This window comes from Sus scrofa, chromosome 5, assembly GCF_000003025.6.
Source record: "Sus scrofa isolate TJ Tabasco breed Duroc chromosome 5, Sscrofa11.1, whole genome shotgun sequence".
In the NCBI taxonomy this organism is placed as follows: Eukaryota; Metazoa; Chordata; class Mammalia; order Artiodactyla; family Suidae; genus Sus; species Sus scrofa.
Window position 1 is genome coordinate 66,886,876 of NC_010447.5, and position 18,893 is coordinate 66,905,768.

At 59.8% G+C, this 18,893-nt stretch overlaps 1 protein-coding gene across 4 annotated transcripts in view; it reads left to right on the forward strand.

The window, feature by feature from the left end:
* Positions 1–18,893, forward strand: part of TSPAN11 (tetraspanin 11) — a 58,808-nt gene that overhangs the window by 34,073 nt on the left and 5,842 nt on the right. For 3 of the 4 annotated variants that reach the window (XM_021092450.1, XM_021092452.1, XM_021092453.1), the window contains 4 exons: positions 13,314–13,388; positions 14,243–14,347; positions 17,011–17,169; positions 17,499–17,585. In XM_021092450.1, the coding sequence (XP_020948109.1) occupies positions 13,314–13,388; positions 14,243–14,347; positions 17,011–17,169; positions 17,499–17,585 (426 nt within the window). Of the gene's footprint in view, positions 1–13,313; positions 13,389–14,242; positions 14,348–17,010; positions 17,170–17,498; positions 17,586–17,766; positions 17,854–18,893 lie in introns of all 4 variants that reach the window. The other variant, XM_021092451.1, reaches the window with a different exon arrangement.

Genomic DNA, 18,893 nt, shown 5'->3' on the forward strand with positions numbered 1-18,893 from the left:
CCTCCATGTGCCACGGGATCGGCCCTAGAAAAGACAAAAAGACAAAAAAAAAAAAAAAAAAAAGTCTATTGATTTGTCTCCGAGTCACTTTTAGTCTCCAAACTCCCCATCAGTCTGTTTTTTCCTTGCAATTTATTCGTCGGAGGAATCGGGCCCTTTGTCCTTTCCTGTCTCCCAATCTGGCTTTGTGAGGCTGCCTGCCCGGTGACGTTCTGCTGGTTGGATCTAGCAGCTTGATCAGACTCAGATGAGATTGTTTGGGCAGGTGTTTCTTGGGTGAGGTGGGTGTTCCACAGGGCCCTGGACGGGCGACCCCTGGGAAGCTGGGAAGACCCCCTCCCCCAGCCACAGGCACCGAGTGTCAGGAAAGGATGTCAGGGCTGCGCTTGCAGAGGCTGAAGCCAGCGTCCTGCTCGGGACTCCCAGACCCTCTCTCCTCCCGTGCACTGTCGCCAGGGCAGGCTCCCTGGGACCTGGCTGGCATCTCCCCCTTAATTTCCTCTTCAGAGAAAAACCCAGTGTGAGCGGCGAAGGCTGCAAAATATCCGGACTTAGAAAGAAGGCCCAGGGCCGGATTCAACCTGAGTCTCAATGAGAAATCAGGTTGAACTTGGAAGGAGTCAGGAGGCGGGGAGAAGCCTGGAGGGGCTGTGGCCTCCCTGCCCTGCTCCCGTGCCCACCCCTGACTTGGCAGCTTCAGGTCCGCAGGTCCAAGCAGGGGGAGGAGGCAGCCAGGGGCCGAGCCCTGCAACCCTCTCCCCAGCCGTGACCTAGTTTTTAGCTCTGGATCCACTGCGCCTTGCACAGCCTCAGCAGGTTGGCTCCCCTGCCTAGAAAAAGTCCTTACTTCTGCCCCAAGGACATGCAGGGTGATGTGGGGGCCACGCGGATGGTGGTGCTGGCGAGGGAAGGCCCACAGGGACCAGCTGCCAGAGGGTGGCTCTGATGTGAGCTGTCCTACTGGCTGTGGGTCAGGGGTGCCCTGAGTCAGTCTATCCCCAGCAGCCGACCCCACGCGTGCGTCCTGGCGACCCCCTGATTGGCCCAGTGTGTGCTAGATGAGGTGTGCTATGGTGGCGGGGACAGGGGAGGCGCATCCCTTTTGGAACCTGGGCTGCCAGATCACGTCCCCTGCATCATCCATGACCCCCCACCCTGCCCTGCTCGGCCCTGGTCCCACAGGAAGTGAGGCCTTTCCCTTGGCCTCTGGTCCTGGCCTGAGCCCTCTGGCCCACAGAGCCCCGAGAGCCCTCCTTCTTCCCCAGGCCCCCCTCCCAGGTCTAAGGGAGCCCTGAGGCCCGTGGGCCCCTGCAGCCTGGAAACTAGCTCCCTGTGTTCCACCAGGGCTCAATTATAGCACAGGGGGCAGCACCCGCGGAGAGCCGCCTACCTCTAAAACAGCCCTGCAGGGTCACAAGAGTCATGACCTCTGTGTGCTCAGCCCGTTCTCAACGCCTTTACTCCTCACCCCAGCCTTCCTTTTTGCAGGGGAGGATGCCAGGCGCAGAGAGGTTAAGCCGTCAGCCCCATCGCACTGCTTGTGCTTGCGGGCAGGCCCCAGGCCCACGCTCCCACCCACTGCTCAGCCCCGCCTCCAGAAGGGCCCATTCACCCCCACCAGGCAGGGGAGGAAGCTGGCCTGGGGGTCAGGGAGCGCTGGGCTGTGCTGTGGATTCCGCCCTGTTGGTATCCCCTCCAAAAACCCGCATCACCTGGGGAGGCCGAGGATGATGGAGGCAGAAGGAGGGGAGGCTGAGTGGGGTGGAGGCCTGTGCCAAGACACTGTCCTCCTGTCTAGGAACGCCTTGCAGGGCGGGTGCCCTCCGAGATCCAGGGGTGCAAGAGAGGCTCCCGCAGGGCCCAGCCAGACCCATGAGCAGGAGATGGCAGTGGGCTGGGACTCTAGGAGCCCCTGCTGTCATTCCAGTAAGGATGCAGCCATGCGCTCGGTCAGAGCCCGTCCAGGCTGGAAAGGAATTTGGGGGCCGTCGAGTCCAACACTCCCTCAAGGGGCTGCAGGACCCTGGGGGAGAGTGGGGGACACTCGGGCACTAATAGGAGTACTCAGCATTAGGGGCCTTTTTGGAGACCTGTCTCATCACAAACCCTCTTCCCTTTGGCATCTCGGAGACAGAGGAGAACGGCGGGTCCATGAGTGGCAGCTCTTGGAGCTCCCAGCGTCCCCTCAGCCCCCCGCCTCTTTCACCTTCACCAGACCTGTCCCGCCATCAGGCTGAGCCACTAAGGACACCCGCCTTCAGCACTCCCCCGACCCCAGTCACAGCCTGACGGCCACCTGATCAGAGGCCCGCCTGTGTCCCAGGGTGCAGGGACCACGCGGGGACTTTGGAACACCAGGGGCTCGGGCTGGCCTGCGGGCCCCAGCACACGTCTTGCCCTGCCCTTCTGAGCTTCAAGGGATCCTCAGACGAAGAGGCCTTCTCATCCCGGGGCCGGGAGGCTGGGCTGGGGGTGCGGGGTGTCCTTCTCCTCTGCTCCCCTCGCCCTCCTGCCCACCTTCACTCCGTCCCGCATGGCAGCGCTGCTCCCTCAGGGACCAGCGTCACCAGCCAGACAGGCCAGACCGAGGTCAGGGAAACGTGCATGAGGACACAGTCACACACACAGCCACCCATCCTGGAGTCAGGGGGTGGGGCTAACAGCAAGCCTGGAAGCCTAGAACTTTCCTCCTTTGCTTTTCCCCACCCCCCTTGGAAAGAACCGAAGGACAGAACGCAGGGAAGGGGCAGATCCCGGGTGATCCGCGTCCTGGCCCGTCAGCCCCTGGTTTACTGAGCCCCTGAGTGTTTAAACCAAGAAGACGACAGGAAGACCTTTCATGGGTTAACACCAGCAGGAATTTCAAAACCCAGGCTCCCAGGTAGAGGCAAGTGGGGTGCTTAGGGCAGTTTAAAAGTGTTCTCTGGGAGTTCCCGTCGTGGCGCAGTGGTTAACAAATCTGACTAGGAACCATGAGGTTGCGGGTTCGATCCCTGCCCTTGCTCAGTGGGTTAACGATCCGGCGTTGCCGTGAGCTGTGGTATAGGTTGCAGACGTGGCTCGGATCCCGTGTTGCTGTGGCTCCGGCGTAGGCTGTCAGCTACAACTCCGATTCGACCCCTAGCCTGGGAACCTCCATATGCCGCAGGAGCGGCCCAAAGAAATAGCAAAAAGACAAAAAAAAAAAAAAAAAAAAAAAAGTGTTCTCTGGTTCCCGGGGTTTCCTTCCTGGTTGTCATTTCTTTTCCCCCCATCATGTCTGACATCTTTTGAAATCTTCAGTCGGATAAAAGGAAAAATGCCGCGAGGGTAGTTCTATACAAAGTGGTCCCTAAAGAGGAAAGGGGGAGTTCCCTGGTGGCTCAGAGGGTTAAGGGTCTGGCGTTGGCACCACTGTGGCGCAGGTTTGATCCCTGTCCCCAGAACTTCTACATGCCGTGGGCACAGCCAAAATGAATAAATAAAAGCAAAGAAGAAAGGGGACGGTGGCAGACCTGGGATCTGAATGATGTGTGTCCAACCTGGACCAGGAGGAGGGAGGCCCCCGACACGGGGACTGAGAACTACCGCAAGGCTGCTCCAGCTCACACAGGCTTGGTGTCTGGCCCGGCCTGAGCCCGTCCTCCGGCACATCTGCAGCCCCTCAGAGGCACTTTCCCAAGAAGGAAGGGTTCTTTGGGGACAGGAATAGCCGTCTTCACTGGGGCCAAAATGGTGACCAGCGCAGAGTCGGAAGTCTGCAGAGGGAAGGGAGCGGGTTTAAATTATTCACAGCAGATCTCCCCTTTTAGCGCAGGCTGCCTGAGAGCGCCGGATAATTCGGGCCGTCTCAGCCGAAGGCCGATGACCAGGACAGACGCCACCCTGATCAAAAGAAAGGGGCTATTTTTAGAGTTTTGGAGACGGTCTCTGAACCCTCTTCTATCTTCAGCCAAATGAAGATTAGGATGGATGGTTCAGGCTCTACTGGGTCTTTGTCAGGGCTTCTTATATATTCAGGGGATGCACTGAAAGGAGGACATTTTAGAACCAGTTTCTGAAAATGAGGGGTCCTGGAGTTCCCATCATGGCTCAATGGGAATGAATCTGACTGGTATCCATGAGGTTGCAGGTTCGATCCCTGACCTCGCTCAGTGGGTTAAGGATCCGGCGTTGTGGTGAGCTGTGGTGTAGGTCGCAGACGTGGCTCAGATCTGGCGTTGCTGTGGCTGTGGGGTAGGCTGGCAGCTATAGCTCCAATTCGACTTCTAGCCCGGGTACCTCCATATGCCACAGGTGCAACCCTAAAAAGAAAAAAAAAATGAAAATGAGGGGACCCCCAAGGTGGATACCAGTCAGGTTTGTTTCTGCTGTGCCGCAACGGGAACTCCAACCCCACCCCACCCCCGCCCCAGGTTGGGACCCTTCCATCAGATACACTAGGGCAATTAGGGCTGGAGTAAGGACTGTGGCCCCCAAGCAGGTTGACGTGCAGTCTGCCCAGCTGGCTTCAGGACCTCTGGGAAGTCACTGGGCCGCTCCCGGCCACCTTGGTATCACCATCTCCCTACAGGGGTGAGGTGTGAGGAGAAGGAGGCAGTATTTTAGGTCCTAGGAAACGAGTCACCACATTATATGAAGATCATAAAGTGTGGCTATAATTATCTACAGCCCCCCCCCCACCAGCTCCTTTGGGAAGGAGCCTAAATAAATGGAGTTATTCTTAGGGCCGTGACTCTCAGGGTCCCCTTGTCTTGGGCTGGGTCGCTGCCTCTGTAGAAGCAGGTGACAGGAGGTGCAGAGGGTGCCTGGGTCTCGGTGCCCAGGGCTCTGACCACATCCTCCCGGGGCTGGTTTCTCATTATTTGCTGGCCCCACCCCCTCAACCCCAGCCATCCAGCGGGCTGCTCATACCCTCTGTAGGTGGCACTTGACCTTTGAGTCACTGCCCACATGCATCCAAGGAATGAGTCCTGCAGCCAAGGCTTGGGGACCCCACCTCTGCCCCTTCAGAAGAAGGGGGCCCCTCATCAGCTTGGTGTGGAGCAGTGGGCACAGGGAATGGACAAGAGGGCCCTGGCCAGGGTCTCCAGGGAACAGTTTACAAGTGTCCCCAAGAGCTGTCCTTGAGAGCCACATGCAGTCCCCCTGGGCCCCCCCTCCCAGCTGCATCCTGTTGTGGCCACACGGGCAAAGCCCCAGGCTGAACTGGCTGTTCCTGCGTCAGGATGGCATAGCTGCCTGATGAACAAGGTCCCTTCCTCTCAGGACCCCAAAGATCCCCCTTCCACTGCCGCCCCCTCCTCAGCTGCAGACTTGCCTGAGGTCCTGGGGCGTCACCCGGGCTCAGTCCAGGCCCTTCCCCTTCCCAGCCAGTTCTGTCCCCTCCTGGACACCTGCAACACAGGGTGGGGACGCTGCCCTCCTGGTGCCTCGGGGCCCACGGTGGGCTTCCCAGGGGCAAAGGGAAGCACAGAGGGGAGAACTGAGGGCAGTGACCTGGCTGCCCCATGGGGAGGTCAGGCTGCAGGGCACTGGCGGTGTGCAGAGGTTGGCTGTTGGTGCCCCAAAGAAGCGCTCGACTGGGTTGGGGACATCTCCAACTCAGGTGTGTGTGGGCGGATGCTCGCCATGCAGTGGAGACCCGTGTGTCCCCACCCCAGCAGGGCCAGGCAGGTCTCAGAGCAGGCTGCACACAGAGTGTGTGTATGTGTCTGTGCCTGTATCTTTGTGTGTGTGTGTGTGTGTCTGTGTGTGCGTCTGTGTGTGTGTGTGTCTGTGTGTGTTTCTGCACTGTGTGTTGCAGGAGGGCAGGGATGGCTGGTAAACGGCATCTGTTTGAGATTATTTGGGGATTTTCCTCTGCCTTTCCATCTTTCAGCTTCCTGCTTCCTTTCCTCAGCAGAGTCTGGGTTTAACCACGTTAACTGGGAGGGGACATGCTCTAGTCCCTGTCACCTAGCTGGGCACCGTCAGCACCCTGATAGCTGAGCCCCTTGAGGGAAGAGAGCCTAGAGCAGGTGACCGGAACAGCAGGTAGCCCTTCAACAAATATATGGAAGCCCCTGGTCCACACAGACTTTTATTTTTCCTTCTCTGTAACATGTCACTCCTTACGTTAATGTGAAAACGAATCTTATTCCACAAGCACGCGACGGCCCGGGAGAGGGCTGACAGCCGAGGAGGGTGGATCTGGAAGGGAGCAGCTCCCCTCCCAGCCCCCATGTAGGCAGCTGGTGAGCTTAAGAGTGGTCGGCGTGACTGTTCTTCTCTGACAGGGCAGGTGGGAGGATGTGGCTGGTGGGACAGATCGATGTCCTTCCCCCCTTGGCTCTGCCCAGCAGGGCTGCTCTCAGCTCCTGTCCACAGGGCACGAGTGGCCTGCTTTCCCTGCTGAGAGCCGCAGGCGCAGGCAGGGGTGGGCCCCCTCCCTGCCCTTCCATGAGGTGCCTGTGCTCTCTGGTCCTGTCTGATGTTGGCGGTAGCCGTGCGTCGTGGAGCTGTGGGCCCTATGTCGCTGGGACCGGGACGGGAGCAGTTACTGTACAACTGTCTGGACATGCCACCCTTGTGCCGGGTCCTAGTCCTGGCCGTGGGACACATGGCGCCCTCCTCTGTCTCACCACACATCACACTGAGGTTTTAGGGGAGCTTAGAATCAGTGGAAGAATAAGACCGGGAGACGGGGATGGCGGTCAGACGTCGTCTTTATCCCTAGCGAAGCTGTCGCCAGCGTGTGGCTTTACCCTTGTGGCTCTGGTGATGCATTCGCATGTGCCCAAGAAGGGCATCGCTGAACACACTGCGTGGTGGCGCCGTGGCTTCTGGAGGACGGGCTGGCTCCAAGGGGAGGCAAGGAGGCCCACTCGCCATGCAGAGATGAGTAACGTGAGTAGGGACAGGGTGAAACTGATGTGTTCCCCTGGATATCCCTGCAGGGAAGTTGGGGGCCAGGCAGAGGAGGCTGCACAGACCACTGCAGCTGTAGCCCCAAGACATTCTTCCCATCTTAGCCCCACTTTTTATGCAGAAGGCCCAGAGAAGGTGAGCGATTCCCCAGGGTCACACAGCATCTTGCCAGAGGCCAGACTCCCATCCCAGGGCACCTTGCGTGAGATCAGTCTTCTCTCTGACCAGCACCCTTCTGGACTCAAGATCCACCTTTCCTGGGCTGTGGCAGATGTAACTGATCACTGCCTGCCTGCGGGAGCAAATCTTCTATGTCAAGTGGTTTCTAAAGCCGCTAAAGCCCCTGCCTCCTCCTCTCCAATTCTTTACAACTCGTGCTTCAAGGTAATGATGGGGCTGCTAATTCACTGGCCCCAACAAACATTTCCAGCACATGCCCAGAGCTTCCTGCTCTGCTGGGCACAAAGCAGGGTGAGCAGAGGAGGGACACAGAAGGGACTGAACCCCGCCTTGGCTCGGAGGCGAGTGAGGAATACGAGACACGTGGGTGAAAGGATAAAGGGCCCAATGGGTGGTTTACACATCTCTTTGGGTTTGGTCAGAGCTCCTGAGCTCTCTGAGCCCCAGGACCTCTCCTGACCTCCAGGCTTGGGGGACTTCTGCTCAGCACCCTCTTCCCCCAGGAGCCAACCCTGTCCTAGAACCTCTGAGGACCCATCACCAGCCCCCTCCTGAGGTCCCTGCCACCGGCTTCCTCCTACCCCGGCCCTTTGCACAATCTCACCTGCTCCAGGCATGAGCACAAGTGCCCGTGGGCTGTGCCGCCTCTTTCCAGCGCCCGTGAGAGGTCAGCCCGCAGGGATGTCCAGGCCCTGCAGGAGGCTCATAGGGGCAGCAGTGGGTGATCGCCCCCAGACCCAGATCCTCCAGGCGGCAGCAGCTTCCGGCCCCTGGGTCATGTCCCCTAGGGGGCTCTGGGTCTCATCCCTGCAGCCAGGTACTGCTGTTCCCTCTGGACCCCCTCTCCGCCCATTCAGCCAAAACCTCAGCAGTCCTAGCCTGAAATCCATTGGACGCCTGGCCTTGGCTTGTGGTTCTGGAACTGTTCTCCTGTGACCCCCACTGTGTGATCTTTGGACCCCCAACATTTTGGCCTAGGCTTGCTGTGGCCTCAGCTGCATCCTCTTAATGTGTCCCTTGAATGCCTCCTGCCTCCCCAAGGCCAGGTGGCTCCTTCCCAACCCTCTTCTAATTTCCCTCCTCGGTGGATCAGCTCTCCACTCCCCCTGCCCCGTCCCTTCTCTGCTCCCAGACCCTTAGGGCAGAACTGGGTCTTAGCATCAGACCAGAGCACCCTTAGCGCCCTGGAAAGCCACCCTCAGGTGGAGTCGCTGCGGCTGGACCACCTGGGCTGGGAGCCCCGGGCTGAGGCCAGGAGGGTAGCGGCCACTTTCGTTCTCCAACAGTGACATCTTGTTACTAGAATGGCTTGAGCCTCCAAAATCCTCGCCCTCTCTTCTCTGCACTAATGGGGGGGGGTAGCTGCACCCCTGCACCCTGACCTCCTCCAGCCAGCTGGCGGTTAATTACCAGAAAATAATGTGCCCTGAGGTCACTGTCACTTAAACAGCTGGCTCCATCTTTTCTAGTTCAGCCTCTTTGGCTTCTGCCATTCGGAGCTCCTGACCTCCCATGACCATGATGGGCCTCTCCCCGTGGCTTAACCTCGGCTGCACCGTGACCCTCCTGTTTCACGGATGCCCTGAGGGTAGACTGGGTGCCTCCACCCCAACCCCACTGCCTGCACACCGAGCCGAGTTCCAGCTGCGGCTTGGTTGCCATCCCTACTCGTGCGGATGCAGATGAGACAGAGGACAACTCCCTTTTTTGTGGCAGAATCAGTCCCATAAGAAATTCCAAAAGTCTCGTCGTATAAAGTTCTTTGAACCTATCTCCAGGGTGGCACCAGCTGGCGCTGAGCTGCCCAGTCTTGTGGGCACCAGTCAGTCCGCCCCAGAAACTGTTTGGGGCTCAGCTTGTCCATCTGAAGACCTGCCTGCGGATTAATCATCTTATGTCGCGATGAGGAAGGTTCCCGCAGAGCCTCTCATTAAGGAAAGTGTCAGTTTGGTTCAGAGAGTCCTGGGCTGTTCCAGCTTCATTTTGGATCTATAGCTTTAGAAAATATCCAACTCTGCTTTTGGTTCAAACTGTTCTATTAAAGAATTAAAGGAGGAAAAAAAAAAAAAAAAACCACCTTTGATGGATGGTACAAGGGGAGAGAAGAATGTTTGGGTCTTGTTCTGTGCTTGCCAGGCCGGTCCCTTCCACGTTTGGGGTCCAGCTTGGCATGTTTGGAGGTGACAGTTGTCACAGAGGGGCCTGGGGGCAGTGGCTACGAGAGTGTTCTTTGGAATTCGCATTACTGGTTTCTATCAGAACAAGATTCAGGCAGTCGATTCTGGAAGGACTGGGGGCAGGGCAGATGGCGGGGCGGGGAGGGGTTGTGTGGGGTTCACTTCTCTCCGCGGTGCTCAGGGACAGGACAGGGTGCAGGTTAGAGCAGGAGGGCAGACGGCCATCAGAGTGTCCACAGCTTCCCCAGAGCGGGACAGGCATGCGTCAGACGGGGCTCAGAAGTGAGGTGTGGCCACGAGTCGAGGTCTGGACCTTCTTGCTGAGCAAGGGCTTTGTGGAGGCCTTGCCTGAGCTTGGACTTGACGGCTCACAGCTGCACAACACAGATGTGGTTGGGGCAGCGAACCCAGGCGGGGCCGGCAGAGACTCCACTGCGAGAGGATCAGGCTGGGCTGAGTACAGCAAAGGGGACAGACGTGGGCTTTAGAGCCACGGCTGGGAACCTGGCCCAGGCGTCAAGCAGCCGGGCCGTCTGCCCAGGAGGGGCCGCGCCCGGCCTGCTCTGCTGACACGGAGGGCTGTGGGCTGAGTGGGGGCCGGAGAGAGACCCTCCTGTGCCTGGATTTCCCCTCTGCCTCTCATTGCCGTCTTCACATTCTCCCCTTGCTCTCCTGACACCCCCCATGCATCAAACCGTGCCCCCGCCACGTCCCGCCAGCCCCACCAGCCTATCCACCCACCTGCCAGCCACTGGGGGTGCCCAGCAAGTAAGCACAGGCTCTGCAGCCAGGATCCCTGGGTTCAGTTCCAGACTCAGCCATGCGCTGGCCATGTGACCTTGGCCAAGCTGTAGCCTCTCCATGCCCATGTCCTCATGGATAAAGTACGGCTGATGCTGGTGCCCACACGGCAGGGTGCTGAGCAAAACCATGCTCCCAGGGTGACTGGGAGTGGTGTGGGAATGCTGGCACAAGCGAGCTGGTGTCAGGAAGCACCCACTGTGTGAGCCAGGGGGCTGCCCAGGCGGATGGGGCACTGACTTTGGGGGGCTGATTTTTTTGGGGGGTGTTGTGGAAAGGGAGGCCTCCATTGCTCCACCATAGAAACCCTGCCTCTCCTCTGCTCCTGAGAAGGTGGCGCCCCCTGAGTTGGGTTATCACCCCCTAAGCTGCAGACCGGGAATTCTGAGGCCCCTTGGGAATAGTGGACTCACCGTCCAGGATGTCTGACTTAGGCAGAAATACGACTTCTCCAAGTTACAGAGCATCTGAGAAACTTTTGCTGATTTTGTTTAGTAATTTCAAACCCGGAGTTCCCATCGTGCTCAGCTGTTAACAACTAGTATTCATGAGGATGTGGGTTCAATCCCTGACCTTGCTCAGTGGGTTAAGGATCCAGCATTGCCGTGAGCTGTGGTGTAGGTGACAGACACGGCTCAGATCCCACATTGCTGTGGCCATGGCTCTGGCATAGTTCGGCAGCTACAGCTCTGATTGGACCCCTAGCCTGGGAAGCTCCATATGCTGTGGGTACAGCCCCAAAAAGACAAAAAAAAAAAAAAATAGTTCCAAACTGAAGCCAAACCAAATTTAAAGGGTAAAGGGGGCAAACTGTACTCCAGAAACTTCTTCTTCGTGCTTCCTAGGGACAACCACTGGACAGCCACTATACAGGCATTGAGGCCCACTCCTCCCCAGGGGCCCACCTGGGGACCTCAGGGCACAGCCGGCCAGCAGCAGCCCTAGGCTGCCCTCAGCTGAAGCCGTGTAGGTGTCACTGTTCCTCCCTTGAGAGGGGCTAAGCAACTGCCTGCCACAAAGGTGCCCTCCGAGGCAGGTACAGGGTGAAACCCCTCACCTGCTTCTGTCCATGAAGTTCAGGCTTCTCAGGAACCAGATAACCTTCTTCGGCTCTTATTTATCGTGTCTCCCATAATGCATAGGGGCATGTATGCAAATCAGGTTCCAGCATCAGCCTTAGGACCTGACGGGAAAGTGTAAATCAGTGTCTCAGCCTTGGCGCTGGTGACATTTAGGCCAGACCGTCTTTGCCACGGGGCCTGCCCATGCATGGTGGGAGGCTTGGCAGTGTGACAGCCCCTGAGCTGTGGGAGTGCCGAGGGGATTTGGGTGGACCCAGGGAGGCTTGCTAGAGTGGAAGGCGGAGTGGCAGACCGAGGCATGTTAGGGCTCACGGCCCCCCATGGCAGGACCCCACCAGCCCGTCCCCAGTGCCCAGGCTCCAGCCAGCCAGCCAGCTCCAGAAGCCAGGCCGCCAGGGAACCAGTACAGAAGGATCCCAGTGTGGGAAGGTCCCAGTGAGCGTGACCCTTCCCCTGTCTCCCGGGGACTGTCACTGCCGCTGATTCAGGGCCTCCCCCACACAGGTGAGTCACACACCTGCATCCCCCCACCCCCACCGCCCACCAAGCAAGCTGCTGCCTGGAGCCAGTGCCCGTGCCCATCGAGCACCCTGGCACCCTGCCCTCCATCCCCCGGAGCCTCAGCCTCACTCCCTGGCAAAGGTGGGAGCTCCTGGGTGGGAGGGAGAACCAGAGACTCTCAGAAGTGCTCTTCCTCTCCTGACAACCCCAGCAGGTTGGTTAGCCGGGTTGATGCCAGCTTGATGCCTTGGGATGGTTTTGAGGGGCTGGCAGGTACTCATTTACCTGTCAGCCCATCAGGGATGCAGCTGGGTTCCCCTCCCTTCCCATGCACCCTCCCCGCAGCCTGGCTTCAAGAGCAACTGCAGCAGTGATGTCCCGGGAACAGCATGGCACTGCACTGCCGCATCGTCAGGGCCACCCTCCTGCTTGATGGAGAGGCACCGGGCCCCCTGCAGAAGGAAGGCGGCCAGCACTGCCCTCCCGCTGCACAGCTGGTGCCCTCCCGCCACCGAGGGCACATGTGTCTGCATGCAGGGTCCTGTGTGGGCTGGAAGGAGGGCAGGTCAGGCCTGCAGGCCAGCGGACTCCATCAGCACAGAGCCCGAGCCCCTGCCCACATGTCTCCTTCCCACCTGTACCCCGACCCTGGCCCCCACATGCCTCACCTTTCCTACCTGATGAGCCCTGGAGCTGGAGCTCGCCCCAGGCTGACTCCTCCCCAGAATCCAGTGACCCCAGTGACCTTGGGCTGGCCAAGCTGTGGGCAATGCCAGCCAGTGCTCAGGGGGAGAGGCCATCTTCAGGCAACAGCGCCCCCCCCCCCACTTTCCTCCTCCCTCCCTTGGCCTCTTCCGCCTCCTCTCTCAGCCCCCTCTCCTGCCCCCTCCCAGCCACATGGGCCTGGCATGCATTTCCCACCCTTTGGCTCCTGCAAGACCACCCCAGGATGGCTGCGCAGTGACACCAGCTGGGGGTGGGAGGCTGGCCCAGTGCACAGCCAGGAATCAGCCAGCAGCGCTGAGAGCTTGCAGAGCGCAGTGAGGGGAATTTAGAGCCCCCTGCAGGGCCCTAAAGGGCTGGATGAGACACTGCGGTGCCTTCCCAGGTCTCTGCCTTTGCTGGTTCCCAGCCTTGGGGCTGCTGCCCAGTCAGCCTCTCCATGCCCAGCCTTGCCTGCCCTCCCCCTCCCTGAACTTCAGCACCCTCCAGGCTTCCTGCCTCCTCTCCCCTCTGTCTAGCAGGCTCATCCCTCCTCCCTCACCTGGCATCTCATCCTTAGAAGTGCCATTCGGCTGCTACCCCCTCCAGGAAGCCCTCTCCGACTGCCCTCCCCAACCCAGAGCCTCCCAAAGCTTCCAGGGCTAGCCCTATATTAGCACTTAGGAGACAGTATTGTAATCACTTCTCTCTCTCCCTCACCAATAATTGAGGGTAATAATTGATACCTGGCATACAGTAGGTGCTTAATAAACATTGGCTGGGTGGACAGATTCGTGGACTGACAGCAGGCCAGTGTGTGCAGGTGTGAGGGGGAAACTCCAGGCCAACAACCAGGAGAGGCAGGTGTGTCCAGAGCTGCCGGGAAGGAAGAGGATGGGTGTGAGCGATGGGGGGGTCCCCCACTGCTTTGGGGAATGTTTGCCACCGAGGTCCTGACCCAGCCTTCTCTCCTCGCCCCTAGTATTTCTGCCTGTTGCTGGTGATCTTCCTCGTTGAGCTGGTGGCGGGGGTCCTGGCCCACATGTACTACCAGAGGGTGAGTGGGGCGTCCTCCTGTACCCGCCATCGGCGCCCCCGGGAGGGACACAAGCGAGGGTGCATGGAGGTGCGGGGGCGGGAGGGGGGGAAACAGCGACATGAAGGGCAGTCCCAGGCCTCATCCTGGTCTGTGCTGGACAAGGCTGAGGTGGTCAGGGCCCCTCCCCCTGGGCGCTCCGTGAGTAAAGGGGGGACAACCATGCTGCCCTTCAGATCAGCGCTCATAGGACCGACGGGTGCTCCTAGGATAACAACCATAAATATTGTGAATATTGGAGTTCCCGTCATGGCTCAGTGGAAATGAATCCGACTGGCATCCAAGAGGACCCGGGTTCGATCCCTGGCCTTGCTCAGTGGGTTAAGGATCCGGTGTTACCGTGAGTTGTGGTGTAGCAGATGCAGCTCAGATCTGGCGTGGCTGTGGCTCTGGCATAGGCCGGTGGCTACAGCTCCAATTGGACCCCTAGCCTGGGAACCTCCAGATGCCACAGGTGCGGACCTAAAAAGACAAAAGAAAAAAGACAAAAGACAAAAAAAGAAAAAAAGAAAGAAAGAAATACGTGGTGCCTGGCCTCCCCCTTGCCCTCCCATCAGCCCTGAGCTGTGATCTCCCACCTGTCTCCCCGCTTCCCCTTAGGGCAGCAGGTCCCCAGCCTCTGCAACACAGTCTGCAGGGACCCTGCCTTCCATGCAGCCCGCCGCCCATGGTCCCCTGTCCTGTGGGAGACCCCCACCATTGCCCACTTCAAGTCCACGGTGCTCTAGAGTAGCGGGCGAGGCCTCGGAGTGGGCCTGGGAGCCGAATGGCTGGGTGGTTCTTTCTGCTGATGCACCTTCCCCCACCTTCTTCAGCTGAGCGACGAGCTGAAGCTGCACTTGACCCGGACCCTGGCTGAGAACTACAGGCAGCCCGGCGCCGCGGAGATCACAGCCTCCGTAGACCGTCTCCAGCAGGATGTAAGCACCCGCCCTGTGGGCCCAGACGCCACGCAGACATGGGTTTCCATCCTGACTCTGTCCCTGCCCCTCTGTGTGACCCTGGGCCGGTTACTCACCTTCTCTGAGCCTCACTTGCCCCGTTAGGAGGCCTCCTAGGCTGTGGGGGCGTTAAATCCAACCCTGTGTGTACAAGCCCCTCCCACTGCGAGAGCGCTTCCTGAATCCGGGTTCTTTCCTTCCTCCTCCTCTGCCTTCACCTCCACCGCGGAGCCGCATCACCTGCTCCAGACCCCGCCTCTGCTGGGTGCCAGGATCTGGGCTCCTCCCATCGGTGGGCACCTCCCTCCTCCCTGGGGGAGCTGGCGGCTGAGGCCCCTGTAAGAGGGAACAGGCAGAGGCGTTTCAGCAGAGCTGCTGCAAGTCCCCAGTTGGGAGCCTTTGGGGAGAACTAGGGAGACAGAAGAGTGTTGGCGCCTTTCCAAGAAGGTCTCGGCACCTCCCCCTAGTGTGGCCCAGCGTCCTGCCTGGGTGGGGAGGGGGGCAGGTGGACCTCAGACCCGTACAGCAGCCGCGGGCCACGTGGGGCTCTTCACAGCCAATTCAGTTGTTAAACTGTCCAATTCCTCAGTCTCGCTTGCCGCACATCAGCGCCCAGTAGCCACTTGTGTCTAGTGGCCCCCAAACTGGACAGCACAGAAAGTTCTGCTGGGGAGCCTGGCTCGGGATCCTGGTGGTTCCGTGTCTGAAAAGTCGAGGCAGCTCCACCCAGCAACTCTGGTCCCCCTGCCCACCCCACCCTCACCCTGTGGACTCTGCTTCGTTCGGCTCTCCCCTCGGCTGACAGAGGGGCCAAGGGCAGCCTGGTACACACAGGGGCACCGTCCAAGCTCCATCTGCACTTGGCAGGCCTCTCATGTAGGAATTGTGCCCGGGCCTTTCTCAGGAAGCCCAACACCCCCGGCCAGGGTGGTCGGTGTGAGGCAGGGGCCCCCCTGAAAAGGAGGGCAGGGCCGGGGAGCAGCAGGGTTTTCCCTGATGGAGGGCACAGCATGAGGGAAGGGACCTGGTGCTATGACCCTGCTAGAAGGCCCATGGGCACCAGAACAAATGGCCTCGGGCCCCCACATGTGTGGCAACAGCTTGAACCCCAGGGGCCTGAGGGCGTTGGGCCCGGCCCATATCTGAGGCCTGAGGAAACCAAGCGCCAGGGTCCAGCAATCTGGGCTCCAGACATGCACATTTGGTGACGTAGGGGTGCCCCTTGCTTATCGCCTACTCTGAGCTAGGCTCCCTGCCACGAGCTTCCCACTGTTCACCACTTTCAGGCCTCACAACAGCCTGCCTGGAGGCCCCTGTTATCCTACTATTACAGGGGATGAAACTGAAGCCCAGGGAGACTAAGGAACCAGTGCGGGTGACACGCCAGGGCGATCCCATGTGACTCCCAGCACACACTGTGCTGTTCCCCACTCTCCATGCTGTTCCCTTCTGCCTGACTCCTTGGGCTCCCCTGTGGGGCCTCCCTGGCCCTTCGCCCTCATGCCGCACAAGCACCTCTTGCTTCTCCTACCAAGCAAGAGTCAGTGAAAAGCCTCGGAAAGTTTTATTCAAGCTCAGGCCTGGGGCCCAGCTCTACTCCTGGCACACAGCAGGTGCCTAATAGATGCTTGTTAACTGGACTAAATGTACCTCCACCCCACACCCCAGAGAGCCGTGTTCTGTGTTCACAACAGCCGTGTTCTGTGCCCCCTGCAGGGTCTCGAGTCTCAGCCCCCCAACTCACAGGGTAGGAACTAATCCGTCTCCAGCAGTCTCTGGCTCCCCTGAGACCTGGGCTGGCGCTCCCCTGCCCTGGTGCCATGCAGAAGACCCCAGGCCTGCCCAGCACTCACACTGGCCCCTCTGCTCAGTACCAATCTATCCATGCAGTGGCCTCTGGGACACCTCTGCATCCTGAAGCTCTGGGGGCTCTGTGGCTTCAAGGCTTGGATGGTGGCACCTGAGCCTCTGGCAAGGCTGGGTCCCTATCCCAGAGGCCTTACGTCCCTGGATGACCAGGAAACCACCCCTTGGTGGCCTGGCCCTGTGGTACACAGGCCCACTCCCTCGGGGGCCCCCTGCATCCGCCTCTCTCCTGTCTTCTCGCAGACCCTCCCTGCCCCCAGAACACCCAGCACCATCTCCGTACAGGACTTGGATGGACAGAAAAGGTAGCAGTCGGTGGGCCTGCAGCCAACGCTCCACCTGCCTGGAGAGCCCAGCTCCTTGCTCAAAAGAGCACCAGGGAGGAGTTCCCATCGTGGCTCAGTGGTTAATGAATCCGACTAGGAACCATGAGGTTGCGGGTTTGATCCCTGGCCTTGCTCAGTGGCTTAAGGTTCCGGCTTGCCGTGAGCTGTGATGTGGGTCACAGACCCGGCTTGGATCCCGCATTGCTGTGGCTGTGGTGTAGGCCGGCAGCTGTAGCTCTGATTAGACCCCTAGCCTGGGAACCTCCATATGCCATGGGAGCGGCCCTAGAAAAGGCAGAAAGATAAAAAAGAAAAGAGTGCCAGGGAAAAATCTCGGACAGCCAGTAGGGATCGGGTTAGGATCTGAGGACTGTCCTGCGGGCCGGTCACCAAGGGGGTGGAGGGGCCCCAGGCCGGCTCCTCACCTTCAGCCTCTGCTTCTCGCCCCAGTTCAAGTGCTGCGGGAGCAACAGCTCGGCCGACTGGCAGCACAGCACGTACATCCTGTCTCCCGAGGCTGAGGGCCGCCGGGTGCCCGACAGCTGCTGCAAGACGGTGGTGGCACGCTGTGGCCAGCGGGTGCACCCCTCCAACATCTACAAGGTGGAGGTAAGCACCCCGTCCCACATGGGCAGGCAGGGGTCCAAGCCCGCATCTGAAGCCTGGATCCAGGGAAGGCTCGGCAGATGGGTGGGGGCGGGGGGCTTCCCAGCTGGAGATCACACTTTCTCGCTGGTCAGTGGACAGCAGTGGACATTCAAGGGGACAAAGCCTGGGGATGGCAGCTGCTCCAAGGAGATTCTGGGACATCATGGCACTGCCCCTGTGTTAAGCTTGCGGGCACTGGAACGGCTGGACCCGGCCCCGGGTGGATGCAGCACCCCGGGCAGCCCTCCCTCCCCATCCAGGTGTGTGTGACCTGCCTCTGTCCCTTACAGGGCGGCTGCATCACCAAGCTGGAGCAGTTCCTGGCTGACCACCTGCTGCTCATGGGGGCGGTGGGCATCGGGGTGGCCTGCCTGCAGGTGAGTTGGAGCGGGGGTTCAGGGAGGGACTTGTCTGGAGCTCCCAACCCCTCTCGCACCGGCTAAGATCTCGGATCACGCCCCTACCACCCACCCACACCCTGCCCACCCTCTCCTCCCCCACCTCCCCTCCTCTTCCATCTGCAGCCAAAGGTGAGTCACAGGTCACTCTCTTCCCCAGAACACGTCAAGGAAAATACCTGGGGCCTGGGGGCCACCTTGAGCTTGTAAGGACAGAGCCCTGGGAGGAGTGAGAGTGTGGGCTCAGGTATGTGCTGCACCCTGTGTGTGCACGCGGGGGTGTGCACAGCCTACTGTGGTCCACGTGGGGCCGTGGCCATGTCTGCATGCACCTGGGTGTACGTGGTTGGGGCTGGATGCATGTATGTGTGTAGCTGTGCTGTGCAAGTGTGTGTGTGTTTGTGCATGAACACGTTCTCATCCCTGTGTGTGTGAGACGCACGTGTGCACCCCGTCTCTGTGCTGAGGATGAGCCATGCCCTTTACTCCCGCTCACCAGTCCACACCCTCCTCCAGCCACCACCTAGGAGTCCAGTTGAGGGGAGTGGGAGGACTCAGGAAGGCCAGGCAGATGCAGGGAGCGAGGGTCCTGCATGCCCCCTCGCCCAGCACGGCTGCTGTAGTCCAGAGGGCTCCAGAGCAGCTCCAAATCCCCACCCCGCCCCTCCCCTCCCCATCTCGGTGTCATAAGCCCAGTAGAGAAAGAGTCAGAGCAGGGGCCAGGCACCGAGGACCCAGTCCAATCCTGCCTCTGCTCCTGTGCAACTGGAGCCATCACTTCCCCGCCCCTCAGCCTTCATCCGCAGTACGCAGATCGCTTCCCAGCCATGCAAGGTGTAAGCAGGTAGGAGAGGCTGCAGGCGATGCGCTGGCAGCGCCCGTCTCAGGGGAAGGGGGCCCTGGTGGCTCCGAGTGGCCTCAGCAGCTGGCTGGCGGGAGTAGGGCTCCCTGCATAGGATCCCCCTGCTGCCAGCTCACCTCCATCTGTTCACCCTGGGGGACCCAGCCTCAGCCCAGCCCACGGGCAGAGGGCCCTGCTCTGTGGGGCCCAGGCAACCTAGGGCTGGTAACTTCATCCCTGAGCTTCAGGTCCTCACTTGTAAAATGGGGCTGATTGTTCCCAGCTTGGTGACCAGAAGGGTGGGTAGTGGACAAGCAGCTCACGTGCCCGCTGCCAAGTAGATAGCAAGTGTTCCGTGAATGGTGCCCACCACCACTTTATCATTCCCACGTGGGCACAGTGTCACTCAAAAGACCTAGCTGTTTCCCAGCCGGACCAGCAGCCCC